General features: G+C 38.5%; 2 protein-coding genes across 4 annotated transcripts; one reads left to right on the top strand and one right to left on the bottom strand.

The window, feature by feature from the left end:
• Positions 1-3,517: 3,517 nt before the first annotated feature.
• dpf2l (D4, zinc and double PHD fingers family 2, like) lies at positions 3,518-13,478 on the bottom strand. The gene is made up of 11 exons (XM_051657578.1): positions 13,361-13,478; positions 12,622-12,782; positions 12,430-12,537; positions 8,385-8,581; positions 8,161-8,253; positions 7,793-7,877; positions 7,491-7,625; positions 6,379-6,510; positions 6,176-6,288; positions 4,684-4,765; positions 3,518-3,802 (listed from the first exon to the last, which is right to left on the bottom strand). The coding sequence occupies exons 1-11, from the start codon at positions 13,390-13,392 to the stop codon at positions 3,720-3,722; spliced, it is 1,221 nt and encodes a 406-aa protein (XP_051513538.1). The 5' UTR covers positions 13,393-13,478; the 3' UTR covers positions 3,518-3,719.
• Positions 13,479-15,510: 2,032 nt separating this feature from the next.
• hnrnpa0a (heterogeneous nuclear ribonucleoprotein A0a) lies at positions 15,511-21,247 on the top strand. 3 transcript variants are annotated; one of them, XM_051657584.1, is made up of 4 exons: positions 15,512-16,907; positions 20,411-20,541; positions 20,632-20,696; positions 21,104-21,247. In XM_051657584.1, exons 1-2 carry the CDS (start codon positions 16,085-16,087, stop codon positions 20,482-20,484), a joined length of 897 nt encoding a protein of 298 aa, XP_051513544.1. In that variant the 5' UTR covers positions 15,512-16,084; the 3' UTR covers positions 20,485-20,541; positions 20,632-20,696; positions 21,104-21,247. The 3 variants fall into 3 exon arrangements, with proteins under 3 accessions (XP_051513542.1, XP_051513544.1, XP_051513543.1); XM_051657583.1 differs by having other exon boundaries at positions 15,513-16,907; positions 20,635-20,696; XM_051657582.1 differs by having other exon boundaries at positions 15,511-20,541; positions 20,635-20,696.
• The last annotated feature ends 255 nt before the right edge of the window (positions 21,248-21,502 follow it).

The following is a 21,502-nucleotide window of genomic DNA, read 5'->3' as shown; positions in this document are numbered from 1 at the left end:
AAATCAGTGTTTATATGGAGGCCAACTGGTCCTCAGTATCCTCTGTGGGCATGGCGTGGGAGGCACTTAAGGGCCAGATCATACAATATGCCTCATTCACCAAAAAATCCAAAGCACAAGAACTTGTGGAGTTGGAAAGGAATATTAAAAGTGCCGAGGCAGAGCTGAAGTGCTTAATGTCATCTGATGGCCTAAGAGAATTGACCGGATTGAAATACAGATATAATACTATTTTGTCACGGAAGGTGGAGTTTTGGCTATTCAGGACAAGACAGTCATACTTTGAGTCGGGGGACAAGGCAGGAAAACGCCTGGCTAGATATATAAAGCAGAGAGAGTCATTTTCTACCATTCTCTGATGGCTGAGCAAAAAAATTCTCTTGATTCTGAGATAACCTTGGAGGAGCTTGGCGAGGTAATTAAGGCCTTACCTACAGGTAAGGCTCCAGGGCCAGATGGCTTTGCCGCTGAGTTTTTTTTTTAGATCTTATGCTACAGAATTGGCTCCACTTTTGCAAGAAGTTTATACGGAATCTTTAAAGAATGGAAAGCCTCCGCCAACCATGACGCAAGCCCGGATCAGTCTGATTCTTAAAAAGGACAAAGATCCAAGTGAGTGTAAGAGTTACCGTCCAATTTCCTTGATCCAGTTAGATGTTAAAATATTGTCAAAAATTTTGGCTAACCGATCAAGTAAGGTTATGACATCTCTTATACATATAGATCAGGTGGTGTTTATTCGAGGTCATAGCTCTTCTGATAACATTAGGTGTTTCATCAATATCATGCGGTCAGTGGCAAATGATCAGTCTCCAGTCGCTGCCAGCTCACTTGACACTGAAAAGGCATTTGATATTGTAGAATGGGATTATCTTTTTAAGATTTTGGAAATGTACGGGTTTGGGAATACTTTTATTGGTTGGACTAAATTACTTAATAGACACCAGGTAGTGGCAGTTCAAACAAATGGATTAATTTCAGATTATTTTACTCTTTCCCCATTATTGTTCTAACTTGCCATTAGCAGCTGTGATAAGAAAGGAGGATGATTTTCCAGGGGTGGTGACAGGAGGTGTGGCGCATACGTTTTTTTTTGCTTTACACAGATGATATTTTATTATTTGTCTCCGACCCCATTAGATATATGCCTTGCCTCCACAAGATTATTAATTCCTTTTGTAAATTCTCAGGATACAGAGTTAATTGGTCTAAATCCAAAGCTTTGGCTCTAACAGCGTACTGCCCGGTAATGGCTTTTCAGCCGGGCGCCTTTCAGTGGCCCAAACAAGGTATTAAGTATTTGGGTATTTTATTCCCAGCAAATTTGGGTGATTTATTTAGTTCATTTAGACCCTTTAATAAAAAGGTTTTCGAGCGATGTGGGCAGGTGGGCTTCATTACATTTATCTTTGATTGGGAAGGTTAATGTTATTAAAATGAATTGTATTCCAAAATTTAACTACCTGCTACAATCTCTCCCTGTTGATGTCCCCCTTTCTTATTTCAAGCAATTTGATAGTATAGCGAAGTCCTCCATTTGGAATGGTAGGCGTCCCAGGTGGGCTAGGCCTACCCAAGATTTTGTTTTATTATTATGCATTCAGTCTCAGACATTTGGCTCATTGTTCGCTTACACCTGAGAGAGTCCCTCCCTGGTTTTGTATTGAACAGGAAGTTCTTGCCCCTATTTCGCCATTGCAAAGCCTTTCTATCAAGCTAATCGGAGTTACACCCCGTTATCTCGTATTTGCACTCAGTATGGACAAAAGTGTCCAGAGTGTTTAATTCAGAAATTTATTTAAATGTAGCCTCAAGCATATGCCTGAACCCAAAATGATGTATTAATAAGTCCCCTTTCTGCTGGTCAGAGTGGATTATGAGTGGGGTTAATACGCTCGGTGACCTGTATGAGAGTGGAGTGTTGAGATCCTTTGAAAATATGGTTCAACATTTTGGGATTCCCAGATCTCAGTTCTTTAGGTATTTACAGCCGCGCCACCAGGAAGGGTTTTAAGTTCATATAATTTGATTCCGTATTTTCTGTCATGTTTATTTAATCTGTGACTGGAATCAATATAAATTGTTAATAACATAAAAAGCAAAAATCAAGGTTACAGTGAGGCATTTACAATGGAATAGGGCCAATTTTTGGAGGGTTTAAAGGCAGAAATGTGAAGCTTATAACTTTATAAAAGCACTTACATCAATTCTTCTGTTAAAACTAAGAGATAAATTTATTATTTATTATTAACTAAGAGATAAATTTATTATTTGAGCTGTTAAGTTGTTTAAATGGTCATTTTAGGGTTTGTTGACAACATCGTCATGGCAACGAAGTTGTAAAATTGGCTATAACTTTACACAGAAAAGGTTAGGAAGTGATTTTATCACACTAAAGTCATGTTTACACAAATATTGTTTATGTCATGTGACTATACTTTTTCAAAAGTGAGTATTTTAATGTTCAAAAATTGGCCCCCATTCACTTCCATTGTAAATGCCTCACTGTAATGCAGATTTTGCTTTTTAAAGAAAAGGATCAGCAAATCAAAATTAATTTTTGTGGTAACAAAATATTATGCCACAAATGCTGTCGGTTAAGCTTAACTTGTATTGAACCCGAAATATTCCTTTAACCTGAATTTTTATGTTGAACAAAAAAATTACATTTGATATACAGTATTTGTCAACTACCCATTATCACAATGCAATGCAAGCATACTCTAATATGTGGATGTGTTTCTAGGACTTTGTGGATCTCAGAGCTATAATACTGTATTTAAACTGAGGAATCTATATTTTATTTACTGGGCTGGCAGCTGTAACAACAACAACAAAAAGTATACACAAAATTAACATTTATCTGTTACATGTATGTTTATTATGGAAAGGCCAATATGAAAAATGTAAATTAAAAAAAAAAGACTGCAAAATACATAATTTACATTCAATACCATATACGAACCGATATGAAATACCAAAACTGATACAGTACTCACAATAATTCAATGTGGCTAGTGAACAATAATAGATATTGAATATATCATATACAAAATTGTACTACAAAAGATAACTCGTCTTGTGAGAGTGTTTTTTGTATGATTAAAACAAATGAGTGAATCCAGAAAATGTAGCAAAAACAGAATAATAAAAATACAGCACCTGCTTCTGGTTTTTGAATCTGGACCTTGGCACAATTACTTCCTGAAAGAACAACTTACAAGTAATAATTATATACGACAAAGATAAACAGAGATACACTTCTCATATTTACTGTAAATCCATAACATCCTTGAATTAAGCCATATGTAAACAAATGTGTCTTAAGTGAGCAAAAACAATAATATATATATGCATAAACAAATGCTGAATCATCATTAAGAAATGTGGAATATATGGCAATGCATAACCAGATGCTGAATCATCATTAAGAAATGTGGAAATGCTGCAAATGATACATGAAGTGTATAGAAGTTCATACTTTCACCTTTGTGTGCTCCGTTCATTCAAGACCCTGTATATGATGTGTAGATATGTGTAACAGTCACAATGACATTATAAACCCAAAACAGTGGGTATGTTAGGGCCAATGATTTCTTTGTCTTTCCATTTCCAACAATTGTATCAACCATGCTGTAAATCTCACGACAGTCTAAATGTGTTTCTGTGTGTACGTGAGAGTTTGTTCTTCAAGCTACGCTGTTGTCATGGTTATTCGGTCACTCCATTGAACTGTTCTGGCTCTGATAAATGGAGGCCTTGTCCTTCAGAAGAGCCAGACATAGGTGACAACTCCAGCTTCCTGTAGACATGATCAAACCACATATGAATCATCAGTGCTAACTACTTACTCTAACTTCAGCTACTACTACACAGGATGTCTCATGTTTTTGGTTATGGTAGATTTTTTGAAAAAAGTTTTTATCTGAAACTATCACTCCATGTTTAAGGACCATTACATTGCTGGAAGTATTAAACAAATAGAACATTCTGATTCTATCCTTCTATCTGACTCCACCTTAATTCATATGTAAAAATATACAGAGAAATGTTTCATGAAGAGCAGGCTTTTAAAACGATTTTAGGGCAGTCATAAATTCATACCATCTGGTCAGTGACGTTGCTTTGGATGACTGCAAAACATGCTGAAGATACTGTATTAAATGCACTCTACTGTGGATGTGCTTTTTTGATTTTTTGAATGTCCAATTCCCAATGTGCTCTTATGTCCTTGTGGTGGCATAGTGACTCGCCTCAATCCAGGTGGCAGAGGACGAATCTCAGTTGCCTCCGTGTCCGAGACTGTCAATCCGCGCATCTTATCAAGTGGCTTGTTGAGCGCGTTACCTCGGAGACATAGCGCGTGTGGAAGCTTCACGCTATTCTCCGCGGCATCCACGCACAACTCACCACTCGCCCCTCCGAGAGTGAGAACCACACATTATAGTGACCACGAGGAGGTTACCCCATGTCACTCTACCTTCCCTAGCAACCGGGCCAATTTGGTTGCTTAGGAGACCTGGCTGGAGTCACTAAGCACGCCCTGGATTCGAACTCGCGACTCCAAGGGTGACAGTCAGCGTCTTTACTCGCTGAGCTACCCAGGCCCCGCAGGATATGGATCATTTAAGAATTCATTATTTACTGTCAAAGAATCACATTATTAGAACTGTCTGTTTGTACCTTCTGGAGGGTCAGACATGGGAGGGCTGAGGCAGTACATGTGGTATCCTCTGTCACAGTCATCACAGAACAGAAGCTGGTCCTAGAGTAGAGGATTTAAATACATTAACAAGTCAGCTACGATAATATTGCACATAGAGAGGTTTTTGTGTTGTAATGGATGCGATAGGCCACATGGTATTCACAGTCTCAGGTAATCCAAAACAACAGCTTTAAACTTTCCCAGTTAGCTCCAGCTTTAAAAGGAAACAAAAATAAGAAAAAAATTAAAAGGCCATACATGCACGAGACTTCACAGAAGATGTTGGATATGCCTGGAATCTACATGCAGTGACAGATAATTCGCTTTGGGCAAAAACATCTGCTGACTGAATAAAAGTAGCTCATGTGAAGCACGTAAATGCAACTGCTTGACTAAGGCCATGTAAACACTTGTCCACATGTTGTCAAGTTTCATAAAGCCACGGTCACATGGACTTTGAGCATGCAAAATTGCTTTGGACCATGCAACAAATGATATGATGTCACACTTGTCGGCTTATGTTTTGATAAATATTCAATTTATCAATCTGTGACATTTCAATCTTCTATTTGTATTGTCATACAAATGCAGTGCAGTGTGAATTTTCATCATATGAGCTTCTGTTTCTCGTCTCCCATGTTTAGACACTGTACGTTTGAATGGAGCAAAGTCTAGTGTGTCCGCACCTTAAAGGGATAGTTCACCCAAAAATGAAAATTCTCTCATCATTTACTCACCCTCATGCTATCCCAGATGTGTGAATTTCTTCTGCAGAATACAAAGATTTTTTGAAAAATAACTCCGCTCTGTTGGCCCATACAATACAAGTCAACAGAGTCCAAAACTTTGAAGATCAAAAAGCACATAAAGGCAGCATAAAAGTAGTCCATCCGAGTTCAGTGGTTAAATCCATGTCTTCAGAAGCGATATGATAGGTGTGGGTGAGAAGTACTTTTTTACTATAAATGTCCACATTCTTTTATTTTTGGCAATTCACTTTCTTCGTGCATATTGCCACCTACTGGGCAGGGAGGAGAATTTATAGTAAAAAAGGACTTAAATATTGATCTGTTTCTCACCCACACCTCTCATATCGCTTCTGAAGACATGGATTTAACCACTGGAGTCGTATGGATTACTTTTATGCTGCCTTAATGTGCTTTTTGGAGCTTCAACGTTTTGAACACTGTTTTGTTGACTTTCATTGAATGGACCAACAAAGCTGAGATTAGATTGTTCTAAAAATCTTTGTTTGCATTCAGCAAAAGAAAGAAAGTCATTCACATCTGGGATGGCATGAGGGTGAGTAAATGATGAGAGAATTTTAATTTTTGGGTGAAATAATCCTTTAACGTCATCGTTTAACAAATCTAGAATGGCAAGTTTTATACATGAGAAACTAATATTAATACCAGATGTAAGCAGGGCCATAGTGGAAGGACAGGGGGATATGTGTGATTCATAACTCACATCATTCTCAGATGTGCCACAAACATTGCAACACTTGCACTCAATGCACTGCCAGCGGTAAGTCTTCACAGCTGCCATCATCACGGCAGTAAACTGCAGGCATGATGGATGTCCTGAGGAGGAATGCAAGATGAAGGGCATGTTTGAGTCATCTGCATTCAAGTGCAGAGATTTTAAATATGGCTGATGTCTCTGTTTCATACCTGAACGTCCACAATCAGAGCAGGAAACCAGCTCTTCAGACTGGCCTGTTTTCTGATTCATGTTTGAGTCACCCAGGCAGAAGTCACAATAGTCATTGGGTAATGCCAGGCCATTTGGCCCTTTCTTAGGGGCTGCACAAAGACAGAAGATCAGATCCTTTGTAAGCTGTTGTCCTGCTTTCATTCATGTAGCAATTTGACTATCTAAAATCAAAGCTGTAATCTATGTGGTTGTGAGAGAGTGTCCAATATTTACCTGGTTGCAATGTCATGTCAGCCCAAAAATGAAAATTCTCTTATCATTTACTCACCCTCATGCCATCCCTGATGTTTATGACTTTCTTTCTTCTGCAGAACACAAATTCTGATTTTTAGAAGAATATCTCAGCTCTGTAGGTCCATACAATGCAAGTGAATGGGTGCCAAAATTTTGACGCTCCAAAAAGCACATAAGGCATCATAAAAGCAATCCATACGACTCTAGTGTTTTAATCCATATTTCTGAAGTGATATGATAGGTGTGGGTGAGAAACAGATCGATATTTAAGTCATTTTTTGCTTGAAAAGTTTCTCCCTGCCCAGTAGGGGGCGGTATGCATGAAGAATGTGAATCATCAAAAACACAAGAATGTGGAAGTGATCTATTTCTCACCCACAGCTATCATATTGCTTCTGAAGATATTGATTTAACCACTGGAGTCTAATTAATTAATTTTATGCTGACTTATGTGATTGTTGGAGCTTCAAAATTTTGGCACCCATTCACTTGCATTGTATAGACCAAAAGAGCTGAGAAATTCTTCTAAAAATCTTCATTTGTGTTCAGCAGATGAAAGAAAGTCATACACATCTTGGATGGCATAAGGGTGAGTAAATGATGAGAGAATCATCCTTTTTGGGCAAACTATTACTTTAAATGTCATAAATACAACAATGTATGGTGTGGTTATTAACCTGAATAATAATGCACAACAGTATCACTGGTGTGTCAAGACTTTGTGTTCGTTTTGCACTTTTCAGTCATTCTTTATACAGTTTTAGATGGTCACACAGCATGAGGACCTTCTCATGAGTCCTACCCTTATGATTGAGTGAATAACATTGAAACTCACTCTTGGTTTCTTCTCGTGGTGCAGGTGTGTGAATCTCAGGTTCTTCTTTGCTGTCCTCTCCTTCCTCATCAGCCAGGTGAGAGTGAGTGTAGTGGTAACTCAAACCTGGTCTGTTCTTATAGCGTTTCCCACAGACTAATAAACAAGACAATTATTTAAAGTTAAAACAGCCTGTTTTATTCTAAGGGTCAGAAAGAGGTCAGAAAAAGGTCACATAGAACTAAATTATGACTGTTTTTCATAAGTGGACTTTACGGAAAAAATAAATTGCCACAAAGGTGTAGAACAAGGCCCGAACTTACTGTCACAAGCATATGGTTTGTCCCGATCTTCCTGAGCAGCTGCAGCGGCTTCCATTTTCTTCTTTCCATTCCCAACTCCTCGACTCTGACAGAAAATGGCATCTTTCACAACATTGTCTCTCTCGACCAGTGACCAGTTAAAGGATAATCTCATCAGGGTAAAACTCAAGTACTGTATGATATCTGGTTTAATACTTTGCTAAATGTATTGCTACACTATTTGAATTCAGGGGTATGATTCTCGCTTGGGGTTGTGAGAGGTCCCGGGTTCAGATCCCAGATGAGCCCCCAATTATGTTTTTTTAAATCAGATAATTATTATATGCACAAGTATCTAGTGTTGGTAATAGCAGACGCTGGCATGTTACCTTCGACTTTCCTTTTCCTCGTCTTTTTGGAGTCTCTTCCTCAAAATCTTCATCGTCCAGATCATCTAAGTAGTCTTCTGGCTCAAGGATTCTCTGAGAATGACACAAAACTATCAGCTTATACGTTCATCTAGGAGCACCCATCTATTATGAACAGAGTCCAAAGTATACAGTACAAAAGTAGATGCAATATTGAAAAAAAAAAACCCTCTACTGCTGTATACCTTCCTGACGCGTGTGGAGCCACTGTGGCTGCTGGCTGCACTGGTTCCAGTGATCTCAGCCAGACTGGTTTCTTCCTCTGGTGGTCTAAGCTCTGTAGGGGCTCTTTTATCCAGGGGCTCTCCTTTCAGTAATGCTTCCAGACTACTACCATCCAATGGGCCCAAGACATCTTTCTTCACTCCCAAGTCAAGCTCAGCTTTGGAAAAACACTTTTTTTACTCATTTAATTTATAGAATTTGATTGATTAGTTCAGATCAAGTCTCGTTTGATTGGTTTATTTTCAAACTGGGGTAAAATTCTCTCTGATTTAAATACCCCTATGTAACAGTTCTAAACTTTTTGATGAGTGAATGTAACACAACAAAAGATAAAGCAGTGTTTCACATTAATTACCTAGAATGTGGCGGGTCAAATTTGTCCCGCCACAGTTTCATAATGAACCGAAAATATTTTTACACTTTTCATAATAACATAAAAGTTCTCTAACGTTGTGTTTTGCAACGTTGCTTCGGCAAAGCATCTCTCACTCCCAGGGAGTCAGCCTCAGCCCCACCACGTGTGCAAGCTCACACACACGTGCACTGGAACCAATTATCTAACGTTAACGTTATTACCAGTGGCTCTGACAACATAACTATTTTCAGCATCTGAGGAGCAAGTTCAACACAGGTAGCCACTTTTGCTTCATTTCTTTGATGGCTCAAAGGGCTCGACATTAACGCTTGTCCAGGACAAGTGGCTTTTTGAAGGGGCAAATGAAAGAGAATTTTATTTGCCTGACCAGATAAGCAGACTGATTAAAACGTCAATGACAAAAAAATAACCAGCTATATTTGTGATAGCCTAGGCCTGTGTCACTTATTAGAAAGTTCATATTCTTATTCTGCTGTTGAAAGTAATCTAGAGCATGTAATATTATAATTTGCAAGTGATCTAGTAACAGCTGCGCCCTGTTTGATTGACAGGCAGTGTATGTGTGTGCTGAACATGCGTGTGTTCCGGAAATGCTCGCGCTAATGCGCACCTGAACAGTCAAATAAATGTCAAAATTCTGCCAAAATGCTTGTCTTGGTGAGATATTCATGTAAACACAGAGAGTGATGTCTAAAGTGAACGTAAACAGCAGAGAAAAAAAAAAGGATTTGTATTAAAATGTCGTACTTGTAAGTATAAATGTAAGCTAACAGACCTGCTGCCGTCTAGTGTGTCATTATAATAAAACAACCATAACAAGAAAACACTCACTGCTCTTGACTGGGTAACTTTAGTAGCTTCAAAAATGATTAATGTATATTAATGTATCATACAGTAAATACAAGTAGCAGTTTTATGTTGCATTTCATTCTGAATGTTTACTTGAATACTTGATAGTCTACTGCTGTTTAAAACTTTTACGCTGTTAAAAAAAAAGCACTGAATTTTCTTAATTTGTATTTGTTGTTCTATTATTTTTAATCTATTTCTATTTATTGATGTTTTTCATTGTTATTTTATTACTGACTGTTTACTAGTCTTGAATAATAACTTAAGAACTTTAAACCATTCTTCCATAATTAACAAATTAGTTAGTGTTATTTGTTGTGGTATTAAAACTGCTATTGAGAATCGTCAAATTTCACTACAGACTACTTAAATTTTGGTATTGTGATAATGTACAGGTGCATCTCAAGAAATTAGAATGTCGTGGAAAAGTTCATTTATTTCAGTAATTCAACTCAAATTGTGAAACTCGTGTATTAAATAAATTCAATGCACACAGACTGAAGTAGTTTAAGTCTTTGGTTCTTTTAATTGTGATGATTTTGGCTCACATTTAACAAAATCCCACCAATTCACTATCTCAACAAATTAGAATACATCATAAGACCAATAAAAAAAAAAAAAACATTTTTAGTGAATTGTTGGCCTTCTGGAAAGTATGTTCATTGACTGTATATGTACTCAATACTTGGTAGGGGCTCCTTTTGCTTTAATTACTGCCTCAATTCGGCGTGGCATGGAGGTGATCAGTTTGTGGCACTGCTGAGGTGGTATGGAAGCCCAGGTTTCTTTGACAGTGGCCTTCAGCTCATCTGCATTTTTTGGTCTCTTGTTTCTCATTTTCCTCTTGACAATACCCCATAGATTCTCTATGGGGTTCAGGTCTGGTGAGTTTGCTGGCCAGTCAAGCACACCAACACCATGGTCATTTAACCAACTTTTGGTGCTTTTGGCAGTGTGGGCAGGTGCCAAATGCTGCTGGAAAATGAAATCAGCATCTTTAAAAAGCTGGTCAGCAGAAGGAAGCATGATTTCTTGGTAAACGGGTGCAGTGACTTTGGTTTTCAAAAAACACAATGGACCAACACCAGCAGATGACATTGCACCCCAAATCATCACAGACTGTGGAAACTTAACACTGGACTTCAAGCAACTTGGGCTATGAGCTTCTCCACCCTTCCTCCAGACTCTAGGACCTTGGTTTCCAAATGAAATACAAAACTTGCTCTCATCTGAAAAGAGGACTTTGGACCACTGGGCAACAGTCCAGTTCTTCTTCTCCTTAGCCCAGGTAAGACGCCTCTGACGTTGTCTGTGGTTCAGGAGTGGCTTAACAAGAGGAATACGACAACTGTAGCCAAATTCCTTGACACGTCTGTGTGTGGTGGCTCTTGATGCCTTGACCCCAGCCTCAGTCCATTCCTTGTGAAGTTCACCCAAATTTTTGAATCGATTTTGCTTGACAATCCTCATAAGGCTGCGGTTCTCTCGGTTGGTTGTGCACCTTTTTCTTCCACACTTTTTCCTTCTACTCAACTTTCTGTTAACATGCTTGGATACAGCACTCTGTGAACAGCCAGCTTCTTTGGCAATGAATGTTTGTGGCTTACCCTCCTTGTGAAGGGTGTCAATGATTATCTTCTGGACAACTGTCAGATCAGCAGTCTTCCCCATGATTGTGTAGCCTAGTGAACCAAACTGAGAGACCATTTTGAAGGCTCAGGAAACCTTTGCAGGTGTTTTGAGTTGATTAGCTGATTGGCATGTCACCATATTCTAATTTGTTGAGATAGTGAATTGGTGGGTTTTTGTTAAATGTGAGCCAAAATCATCACAATTAAAAGAACCAAAGACTTAAACTACTTCAGTCTGTGTGCATTGAATTTATTTAATACACGAGTTTCACAATTTGAGTTGAATTACTGAAATAAATGAACTTTTCCATGACATTCTAATTTATTGAGATGCACCTGTATAGCCTTTATTGTACATGGTAGATCTTGCTGCAATAACATGATGAAAAAGTAGATCTCATTCCATAGAGGTGTGAGCATCCTTGCTGTTAATGGTGGCAGTGGAGGCTTTCCTTTATTTGACTACCATACACAACAAAATAATTACCATTTGACAATAGCCTCCTCCCCTACCCAGTGCAGTTTACATTTCTGTGCAGAGAAATGAGTTGATTGCATAGGTACACTATTAGGTTGGGCATCAGTCATAATTTTAGAAAAATATACAACATAAACTATGACATGTTACTTAAGCATGTAACTTACATGTCCTTTTTTCTCTCAGGGCAAGTAACTTTTTACAGAAGCAGAAGTGAATGACCAATTTACTTGTCCGGAGGACAAGCACATGACAATGCTTAATGTCGAGCCCTGGCTCAAATGTATGCTTTAGTCGATTTTGTGTTTTGAGCTTTTGTGAATTGCGTTAAACTCTGTCTCGTTTATGCTTTGTGGGTGTGACTTTTTTGCCATGTCATCACCATTCATATCTATACAAGCAATGTGTTAATGATTAAATTACTACTAGAGCACAAAAATGCTTCATAGATCTAGCCTCTTAATTTTGCATCAATCTGGTGCACTTTGAGAGCATTTAACTTTAAAATGTACAACATTTTCTTACAGGGGACCATGCCCCCAGACCCCCCAGAGGGTCCGAGGTCCACCCACCACAGTCTCACAAAATCCTGTGGGAATCACTGGATAAAGAGAGTCATTATGACATGATATCTGCTCCAAATGTAATCGAACAATTCTATAATAGAATACCAGCTTTGACAGGAGGAAAAACCAAAGCGGGATCCTCTGGTGGATGAGCTCTTCTTTTCTTCCTCCAACGGCGTGCTGGATATGTGTACAGTTGTCCTGGTGCGGTCCCTAAACGGCAATCATAAATCGGGTATGTTACTAAAAAGAAGTAGACATAAAGTATGGAGTAAGTGCATAAGGTCAGAACTGAACCTGCACTCCTATGTCTCTTCTCCATCCAGATGTAGCAATTGCTTTGAGCCACTCCAGTCTGGGAGTCCAGGAAGGGCATGAGGATGCTTCTCTCTGCGCAAAGTCGGGCATTATAACTGTGACACTGTTCCAAAGCATCTTTATAGTACTGCTCTCCAAGCCTGTTGTCCAGAAACACAAACAAACAGCAAGAGGGAGTAACATTTAATACAAAGTTCTGATACGGACACGTGATTTAGATTACAGACAGACCAGAAAATGTTAAACTTAGTGCACTTATCCACTAGTTATTTGCTAAATCCTTTTCTTCTCTTAGGATCTTAGGAACATGACTGGTAGGCTTTTTGTGTCAGATTTGGTGCGCCACAACGTGCTGATATGCAAACAATGGGCATCAATGTACTATAATGAGTTGCACCAATATTTATTAGTGTTACAAAACACAACTAAAGCATAGACATCCGTCTGCCTTAACAACAGGACAAGGAAAGGGGAACAGAGGAGTAAGAAAACTATCTAGTGATTTTAAAAGAAGTCACGTTGTAGCGCGCTTTGATCTCATGGAAAACAATGAATGAACGCGGTGCAGATCAATACCGCAATTTTCATTATGAGCAAACCAAACACCATCGTTGTAGTTAGGTCCGACCATCGATAACGAAATCGTCCCAATTCATCAATAATTTGAAAGTACCAGAGGGACATTCATTCAACTGGTTAAAAAACTACATGTACTCACACTTTAACGATGTTCTCCACGGCAGTCGCCATTGTTTTTCTGTGGCGAGCTGTTGTTGTCTGTACTGCACATGCGCATTGGTTTTCCGTGGAGCCAGCGTTACCATCTGTCTCTTTAAAAATGAAAGATTTGACCCTAATAGCGCATATGGAATTTAATTAGACTGAGATTTTTTAATATTTTACAAATATGGTACAAAATGTTTTAAATGGAATTTACTTAATGTTGGGCGTGGTTACTTTTGCATGACATCATCGCGCACCGCGAATTTCCGTCAAGTAGGATGGCTAGGGAAGTGGACTCTCCTGTAACATTTTGCGATTTTTAATAAGGACTAAAAAATCCAGTCTGGACACTCTTGTTACCTCCAGCAACTCCAAAGCCCTGAAAACCATTTCACTCCTTAAACTTTATGATGTTTTTACACTTTTATAATAAGAATGTTTTCATGTGCAGAATGTTTCCCCTGGCATTGATTATTTTTTTTATATTTTTTTTGCATTAATAATAATTTTAAAAAAGCGGTCTCTCTCTCTCTCTCTCTCTCTCTCTCTCTCTCTCTCTCTCTCTCTCTCTCTCTCTCTCTCTCTCTCTCTCTCTCAAGGTTAACCCTCTGGCAGCCAAAGTCTCGCGAGAGTCTCATTCGGCGTTATTAGGTTAGGGATAGATTTACGTAAATTATTATTATTATTATTTTATTTTATTTTTTTAAATGCTTTATTTAGTAACAAATCACACAATAACCAAATACACAATAACAATAATTGCAAGAAAATCAGTAAAAATAACATAATACAAATAAATAAATAAAATAAACAACAAAATAATACAAAAATTAAGAACTATATACATAGGGTATTGAAATCAAATCCATATCTCTAACTGCAAAATAAAAAAAAAAAAAAACAAAATTAAAAAAAAACCTTAAAAAGGATCATATTTCAAGGCTTTACAACAATCTATAGTCTTTTTTGCTTTGGTGTTCCTTACACCCTCCAGTGCTTTAAGATACTGACAAAGCTCAAACTTAAATTGTATACTAGGTGTACTTTTTGACCATTTATGAATGTGATATTTCCATAAAATAATAAACAAATTAAGAACAAAACAAATGTTCTTTTCTAAAGGCTTATCGTAAAAAAAATATATATTTTTGTTCTCCAAAGTAATATCAGATCCAGAAATCTCCTTAAAAAAGACCTTAAAATCACACCAGAACAATTTAGTGCAAATACATAAAAAATAAAATAAAAAAAGATGACAAATACTCTCTTCATTCAAATTACAAAACACACATTCCAAATCAATCTCTTTCTTAAATCTTTTTATGACCTGATTTACTGGGTAAATACAATGAATAATTTTAAATGAAACCTCTCGAATCTTATTGATGACATAGTATCTCCTGGAAACAATATAAGCCTCCTCCCACTTAATGTCCTGGAAGCGTGAATTCCAGAAACTTTTAGCTGGGGGTATCCTAAATGACCGACAAATCTGTCTAAGGAAACTACTGTTGCATTTTTTATCAACAATACTTATACCATCTAATTTTAAATTGAGGTCAATAGTTATATTCAAATCAACAATATCAGAAACACGCAACAACTGAAGGAGTCCAGAAGGTATAGCATCAAAAACAACTGCGTAATCCTTTGCAGATATTGGAAGTTTGAATCTATCTAGAAATTCTCCATGTGAAAGTAAGTGACCATCATGGCGAAGCAACTGCGTCACCAACAAAACAACAATTATTTCTAAACCAATATATATATATATATATATAAGAAGTGTTTTATTCTAATATTTAATATTTTTATTATTCCAAATCAAACATTTGTATGGAGAGCAATTGTGTTTGTACACCAGCAACCAGGATAACAGAGCTTGTCTAGATTTAGGTTAATGGGTAAAGGAATTTTTTATTTATTTATTTATTTTTAAACAATTTATAATATCAGTATAGTAAGTATAAATAAATATGGGGGGTGGTTCAATACAAACAGTATTATGTTAAATTATACAAATGAAAGATGTTTACAAATCTTTTGGCTTCACTATTTTTACAGCGTTTAATCATGTTGTAATATCTTTTTAAGTTTATCAAAAATAGGTTCATATTGGGTTTGTTTTCTGACCATTTCAACTTATGTAAAAATAATCATCCATAATTAATTACAAAATTTACAATAAAAGAAAAGTTAACATCTTTGTTATTGTGATGAAAATAAAGTAAAACATTGTTTTCTTCAATGGAAAAAGTACTTTTCGTTTTTCTACACAGAAATTGACCGACATCTTTCCAGAATCTTTTGACAAGATGACAATTCCAAAATAGGTGGGATAATGGGTAGAGGAAGGTGTAGGTTTTTGTGGGACTCCAAATAAATACAATAAACGGTGTGTAAAAGTCGCATGCAGCTCTCGCGAGACATTCGACAACTGGCGGGTTACCTTCGAGACTTGAAGCGTTTTCTAATCCTAACCGATATCTGATTGGACGATTCAGTACTATACATCAGGAAAACGCTACCTTATTGGTCGGAGAAACTATAACCCTTCCCCGAAACCTTACCCTAACCAATCAGGTTTTCTGATAGCTTTCCTCATAAATATGAATGAGCCTTCCCTAGCCATCTTACGTATCGGAAATGCCGCACCGCCGCCATTTATTCACCACCGCCATTTTACAGCAACCATACAAACACAGGTTAGATTACGAAGATGACGGCTCAAATGGAAAACCAACTGTGCAAGCTCTTTGTCGGCGGACTTAACGTGCAGACCACCGACGATGGGCTACGCCAACATTTCGAGCAGTACGGGCAGCTTACGGATTGCGTGGTGGTGCAGAACCAGCAGCTGAAGCGCTCGCGTTGTTTCGGTTTCGTCACCTACTCGAGTCCGGAGGAGGCGGACGCGGCCATGGCGGCCCGTCCTCATATACTGGACGGGAACAACGTCGAGCTGAAGAGAGCCGTGGCACGCGAAGATGCGGGTAAGCCCGAAGCCCTCGCTAAGGTGAAGAAGATATTCATCGGCGGACTGAAAGACGACATCGAGGAAGATCACCTCCGCGACTGCTTCTGCCAGTTCGGCGCGGTGGAGAAAGCTGAGGTGATCACGGACAAAGAGACCGGAAAAAAGCGGGGCTTCGGCTTCGTGTATTTCGAGGACAACGATTCGGCCGACAAAGCTGTGGTACTGAAGTATCACGTTATTAATGGACATAAAGTGGAGGTGAAGAAGGCCCTGACCAAGCAAGAGATGCAGGCTGCCGGTAGTCGTGGTGGCCGCGGAGGCCGAGGTGGCGGACGGGGGATGGGGAGACCGCAGAACGGCTACGGCGGACGAGGCGGTGGATACGGCAACTACGGAGGTGGCTACGGGGGGAATGACGGCTACGGCGGAGGCTATGGAGGCGGATACGGTGGCGGGTATGGGGGAGGCTACGGGGACCAAATGGAGGGCTACGGCGGTGGTAACGGCTACAATGACTTTGGCAGCGGCTATGGACAGCAGTCCTCTGGCTATGGCCCAATGAAAGGTAATTACTCGGGCAGAAGCAACGCTCCTTACTCCCGAGGTGGTGGTGGTGGGTACGGCAGGGGGGGTTACGGAGGCTCATATTAAGAGCGTTTATTAGATATTAAGTCTGATATTAAGAGTAGCCCCTTCCCCAGCCCACATCACAATTCTGACCACACATTATCCTCAGCCAAGTAGCCAGATTGAGCCATTTTAATGTGGCTTGGCCTTGACTGACACACCGAAGCTTCAATTCATGCAGGAGCTCATAACTAAATCAAGCCTAGCAGATCATAGGTAGGGGGTTGCCTATCCAACGTTTCTCTACTACTACTACAACACATCCTTTTGCTCTAAGGCACTCGTCTTTTCCCTAAAGTACTAGGGAGATTTTTCTCAAGACATAAGACTACTGCTCTGGATCTCTACGTATTATCAGACTGACCAGCGGTGGCGGCCTGTTTGCAAAACTGTTTCTTCCACGTTTTTGTGCATTGGAATTAAGTTAAGATTAGTCCTTTTGCTTGTTAGTGTAGGCATGTGTTTTTCTCCTATTAGCACATGTATTGTATCTTTGTCTTTTTTTTTTTTTTTCTCCTTCTGTTCAAAGACGTATTCAAATCTGCCTTTGATTAGAGCCAATCACAGTTAACCCCTGTAGCGATTCAGTCTTTTATTGGCTGGCAGCAGGCTCTTGCAGATCACATGACCTGCTGGTAAATTCTGCTGGTAGTCAGGAAAAGCTTGGACTTTTAAGGTCGTGTCAAGAAGGGATCCGTCTTTTGTCAATCTCGCGAGATTATACACGGCGTTTGAAGTCGCACCGTAACAATGAGCGCTAGTAAAATATTATTTTAAACTGTCTGTTTTGATAAATAGTCATTCTTGATGATCAATTCAAGCTCTAAGATAAATATTTCACATAATATATTTGATAACTTCATCTCTATGTGTGCAGCTGTCGGTCATGCGATATTGTAAGTCAGCGGAGAAGTACATCAATCAGCGCCGGTAGTAGGAGTCTAGTGGTAACTAATTCGCCCCGTGCATAGGAGGCGTATGGTTCTGATCCGCCCATAGACTGTTAATTAAAATATAAAACTAAGATTGCATCCACACCTCAGTGGATGTATATCTTGAGTGGGGACACATTTGTTTGCATTTTCTATGGCATTCGACTGGAAAATAGCGCGAGCTGCGACACTCGCAGCAGCGAGGAGCGCTCGCCGCCCATAATCGATTCCTCAAGTTCATTCACTGCGGCACAAATGTTGCCTTAATGCTGTATAATGAAGATTTAAAAGCAGTTCATGAGCATGCCGTTGTTATTTTGCTTGCCATCTTGACTGATCTTTAACTTTATATGTCGTTCTTTTGATAAACATAGCTAACCGATGAACTGCGCATGTGCGAGAAGAGGGCTCCCTTCTAGACACGCCCTTTGTTTAATTAGGCTCGCTGGCAACAAGAAGCGACAAGGTTTCTGTTCGTCCTGACATAAGAATATTGGAATAACATATTTCTGTTACGTGTCCGTGAAAACGAAGCAAGTTTAAAAGGACTAGTTTAACATTTAAGTGTTAAGGCTCACAAAAAAAAAACAAAAAAAAACGAAATATCCGTTATAGTGACTAGCGTGTAACTCCCAATTAGTATTATTTGTTTAATAGTTCAGACTTCATTATGAAAATATTGTCATTGCTATTACAGTGAACTTTTTACTCGGAACTCTTAAAGGAATAGTTCACCCAAAAATGAATATGCTCTCACCATTAACTCACTCTCAAGCTATCCCATATGTGTATGATTTTTCTAAAAATTTCTCAGATCTGTAGGTCCATTCAGTGCAAGTGAATGGTGGCCAGAACTTTTAAAGCTCTAAAAAGCATAAAGGCAGCATAAAAGTAATCCATACGACTCCAGTGGTAAAATCCATGTCTTTTAGAAGCGACATAAGTGTGGGTGAGAAACGGACCAATATTTAAGTCCTTTTTTTTTTTTTACTATAAATGTCCACTTAAGCAATTGTTCTTTTTCACTTCTGAAGACATAGATTTAACCACTGGAGTCATATGGACTACCTTTTAGAGTTCACTTGCATTAAACTGACCTACAGAACTGAGAGATTTTTCTAAAAATATTTTTGTGTTCAGTATAAAAAAAGAAAGTCATACACATCTGGTATGGCATGAGGGTGGGTAAATGAGGATTTTTATTTTTGGGTGAACTATTCCTTAATACAGCCTTGTTGTTTTAGTTTTATCATTTAGTAGAAGAATTAAATGCAATTGTCTCATTGTATTACTGCTTTAACGGAATAACCTATTGAATATTGTTTATTTCAGATACAACTGAACTGTATGTATTTCTATTAATAAAAGTTATTACTCCGTAGCCATTATGGTTTATGACCAGCTGCGCTTTATTGGGTGGTTTTGACGTATATGGAGGCTCGTTTAGTGATTGTTTGGCCATCTAGGTAAGACTAAAATTGGAGGCACAACAAGCACGGTTCAAGTGCAACATTTTAACAATATTTATTTGCATCAGACGTGTGGGGATGTTTAATATTTTCCCAACCATGCAAGATATGTTGTCTTTATTCTTAAAATATGTTTAGAGCTTTGTTCCAATACTTTTAGTGATCAAATAAGATGGATCTATACCTTAGCTGTGTCCACTACTACGTCATTGGATTCTCCAGGGGTACTCCAGAGATGTAGAAACCCAGCTGAAAATCCATAGGATAATCGCACCAGGTTTCCAGGTTTGTAGAAATACTTTATACACAAGACATTACATCGGGTGTGTCTTAAACATGCTTTGGATCCACCTGGAACAAACTCCTTAAATCAGGTATTTGTGAGTCGACAGTGTAAAGCGTGCATGCAACCTTATTTCAGCATTTCCTAATACCAGCTTAGCGTTAATTGGCGGTGATCATGTAAAATAGGGGAAAATTGGAAATTAGAACATGTTCTGTAGTTCAATGTGTGTGAAGCTGTGGTGATAGTGGTCTATGTAGTTATGTCTTAATCCAGTATTTTAGACAATTTTCAGTTTAAGGTCAAACCGGAGAATGGTGCTTATAAATCCTGTATACTTGATGCATTAGTTCCAGATATTAATGACATCAAATGCAAAGGAGATCAGCATGTATTAAGCAAGGTTTGTGCTTTCCGTTATTTACTTTACATCTTATCAATCCCTTCCCCTCCTCATCATGGTGTTTTGCTCGTGTTTTGTCCTACATTTCTGACACGCTAAGAGAACAGTGGGTGGTTTGTTTGATAATTCAGTGAGTCTAGTGAAAGATGCAACTGTAAACCGCTTCCTTGGTATGTAAATTTGTGTTAAAGAACACATCTACATAAACCTTTCTTTGAGTCAGCCTTTCTTACAGGCAGTCACAAATGTGTAACTAATGGGCTGTATCTAGACTGGCAGTAGATATGTTTCAAGAAACCATCTTTTGTTGACTTGACACTTAAACGCATCTCCATCTGTCTTCTTTTTCCACAGAGCTGACACAATGGAAGTATTTCAATAAAATCTCACTTCATAAGGGCTGCTGCTTGAGCTTCTGCTGCAACTGACAATGCAGTTTAACTGTTGCTCTGATAAATGAAGTGAGAACTCCATCAGTGAGTCTGGTAAGCAGATTTGTAATCGCCTAGTTAGTATACAAACAGCCCGAACAAGTGTTGACATTTTTTTCTGTTTTGAACCTCTTTTGAATCTAGCAGAGATTGCATATGGAACACACATGCTAGCTTCCTGGGGATCTCCAAGAGGCAAGATGCCTTTGGTAAGATTTTTGTCATTTGTAAACTGTTATTGAATGTACTGGATTGCAAGTTTTCAGTCACATTTTAAACTGAGAATTCCTTTTGAATTATCTAGGGCAATGATTTGCAAACTAATCGCTGAGGGAATTAATTGCTTAATGTATGTTTACATTCTGATTGTACTGATGGAATACTTGTCATGATTAACATTTATTAATTCCAAAGAATTTCTCCTGAAAACAATGCAAAAATGCCTTCTGGAGTCATGCATTAATCATGATCCATGCACTTGTCAAATTGAGGGGGTAGGAGATGACAAAGTGTTTCTGCTTGGTTGTACGGGACAAAGGGTTATTTTTTTTATTTTTGCACATTGAAATCTGATAAATCAGAACTGTGTAGAGCTTGGTCTCTTATGTTTTTACAGAGCTGGTGCCAAAATAGGATGCCTGGATGAGGGTCCATTGGCTGGAACAAGCGTGGAATGCCGCGGAGTGAATGGACTCATTTCGCTAGTGCACAAGAATAAATCTGTTGAGTGTTGTTCAATAAAATAAATAAATAAAAATTACTTTGTGTCTGTTATTAATTTTATCAATAACTAGTATCTTAAAGGTTGACAAATAAACAAACTTGTTATTTTAATCATTTTACCTAGATTTACATGCATTCCAGAAATTAAGTCATAGCGATAGGAATGATTAACTTTTCATATAGCTGATAAGGGCCACAACAGCACGTGTTGCAGTGGTGTGGTTCTGTCATGCAGAGTGACATTGGTAATTCTGGAGAGATTGTATCGCTGTTGCCAGGCAACGTGCTGATG

Source organism: Myxocyprinus asiaticus, chromosome 27 (assembly GCF_019703515.2).
Source record: "Myxocyprinus asiaticus isolate MX2 ecotype Aquarium Trade chromosome 27, UBuf_Myxa_2, whole genome shotgun sequence".
In the NCBI taxonomy this organism is placed as follows: domain Eukaryota; kingdom Metazoa; phylum Chordata; class Actinopteri; order Cypriniformes; family Catostomidae; genus Myxocyprinus; species Myxocyprinus asiaticus.
The sequence above is the reverse complement of the archived record's forward strand: the minus strand, read 5'-3'. Positions and strand labels throughout refer to the sequence as shown.

Coding starts and splice junctions, on each gene's coding strand:
- dpf2l (XM_051657578.1), bottom strand. CDS start 13,392: ATGGCGACTGCCGTGGAGAACATCGTTAAAGT. Junction 8,582..12,429: donor TTTTCCTCCTGTCAAAGCTG/GTATTCTATTAT, acceptor GTTTTTCCAAAG/CTGAGCTTGACTTGGGAGTG. Junction 8,254..8,384: donor GCTCCACACGCGTCAGGAAG/GTATACAGCAGT, acceptor TGTCATTCTCAG/AGAATCCTTGAGCCAGAAGA.
- hnrnpa0a (XM_051657582.1), top strand. CDS start 16,085: ATGACGGCTCAAATGGAAAACCAACTGTGCAAGCTCTTTGTCGGCGGA.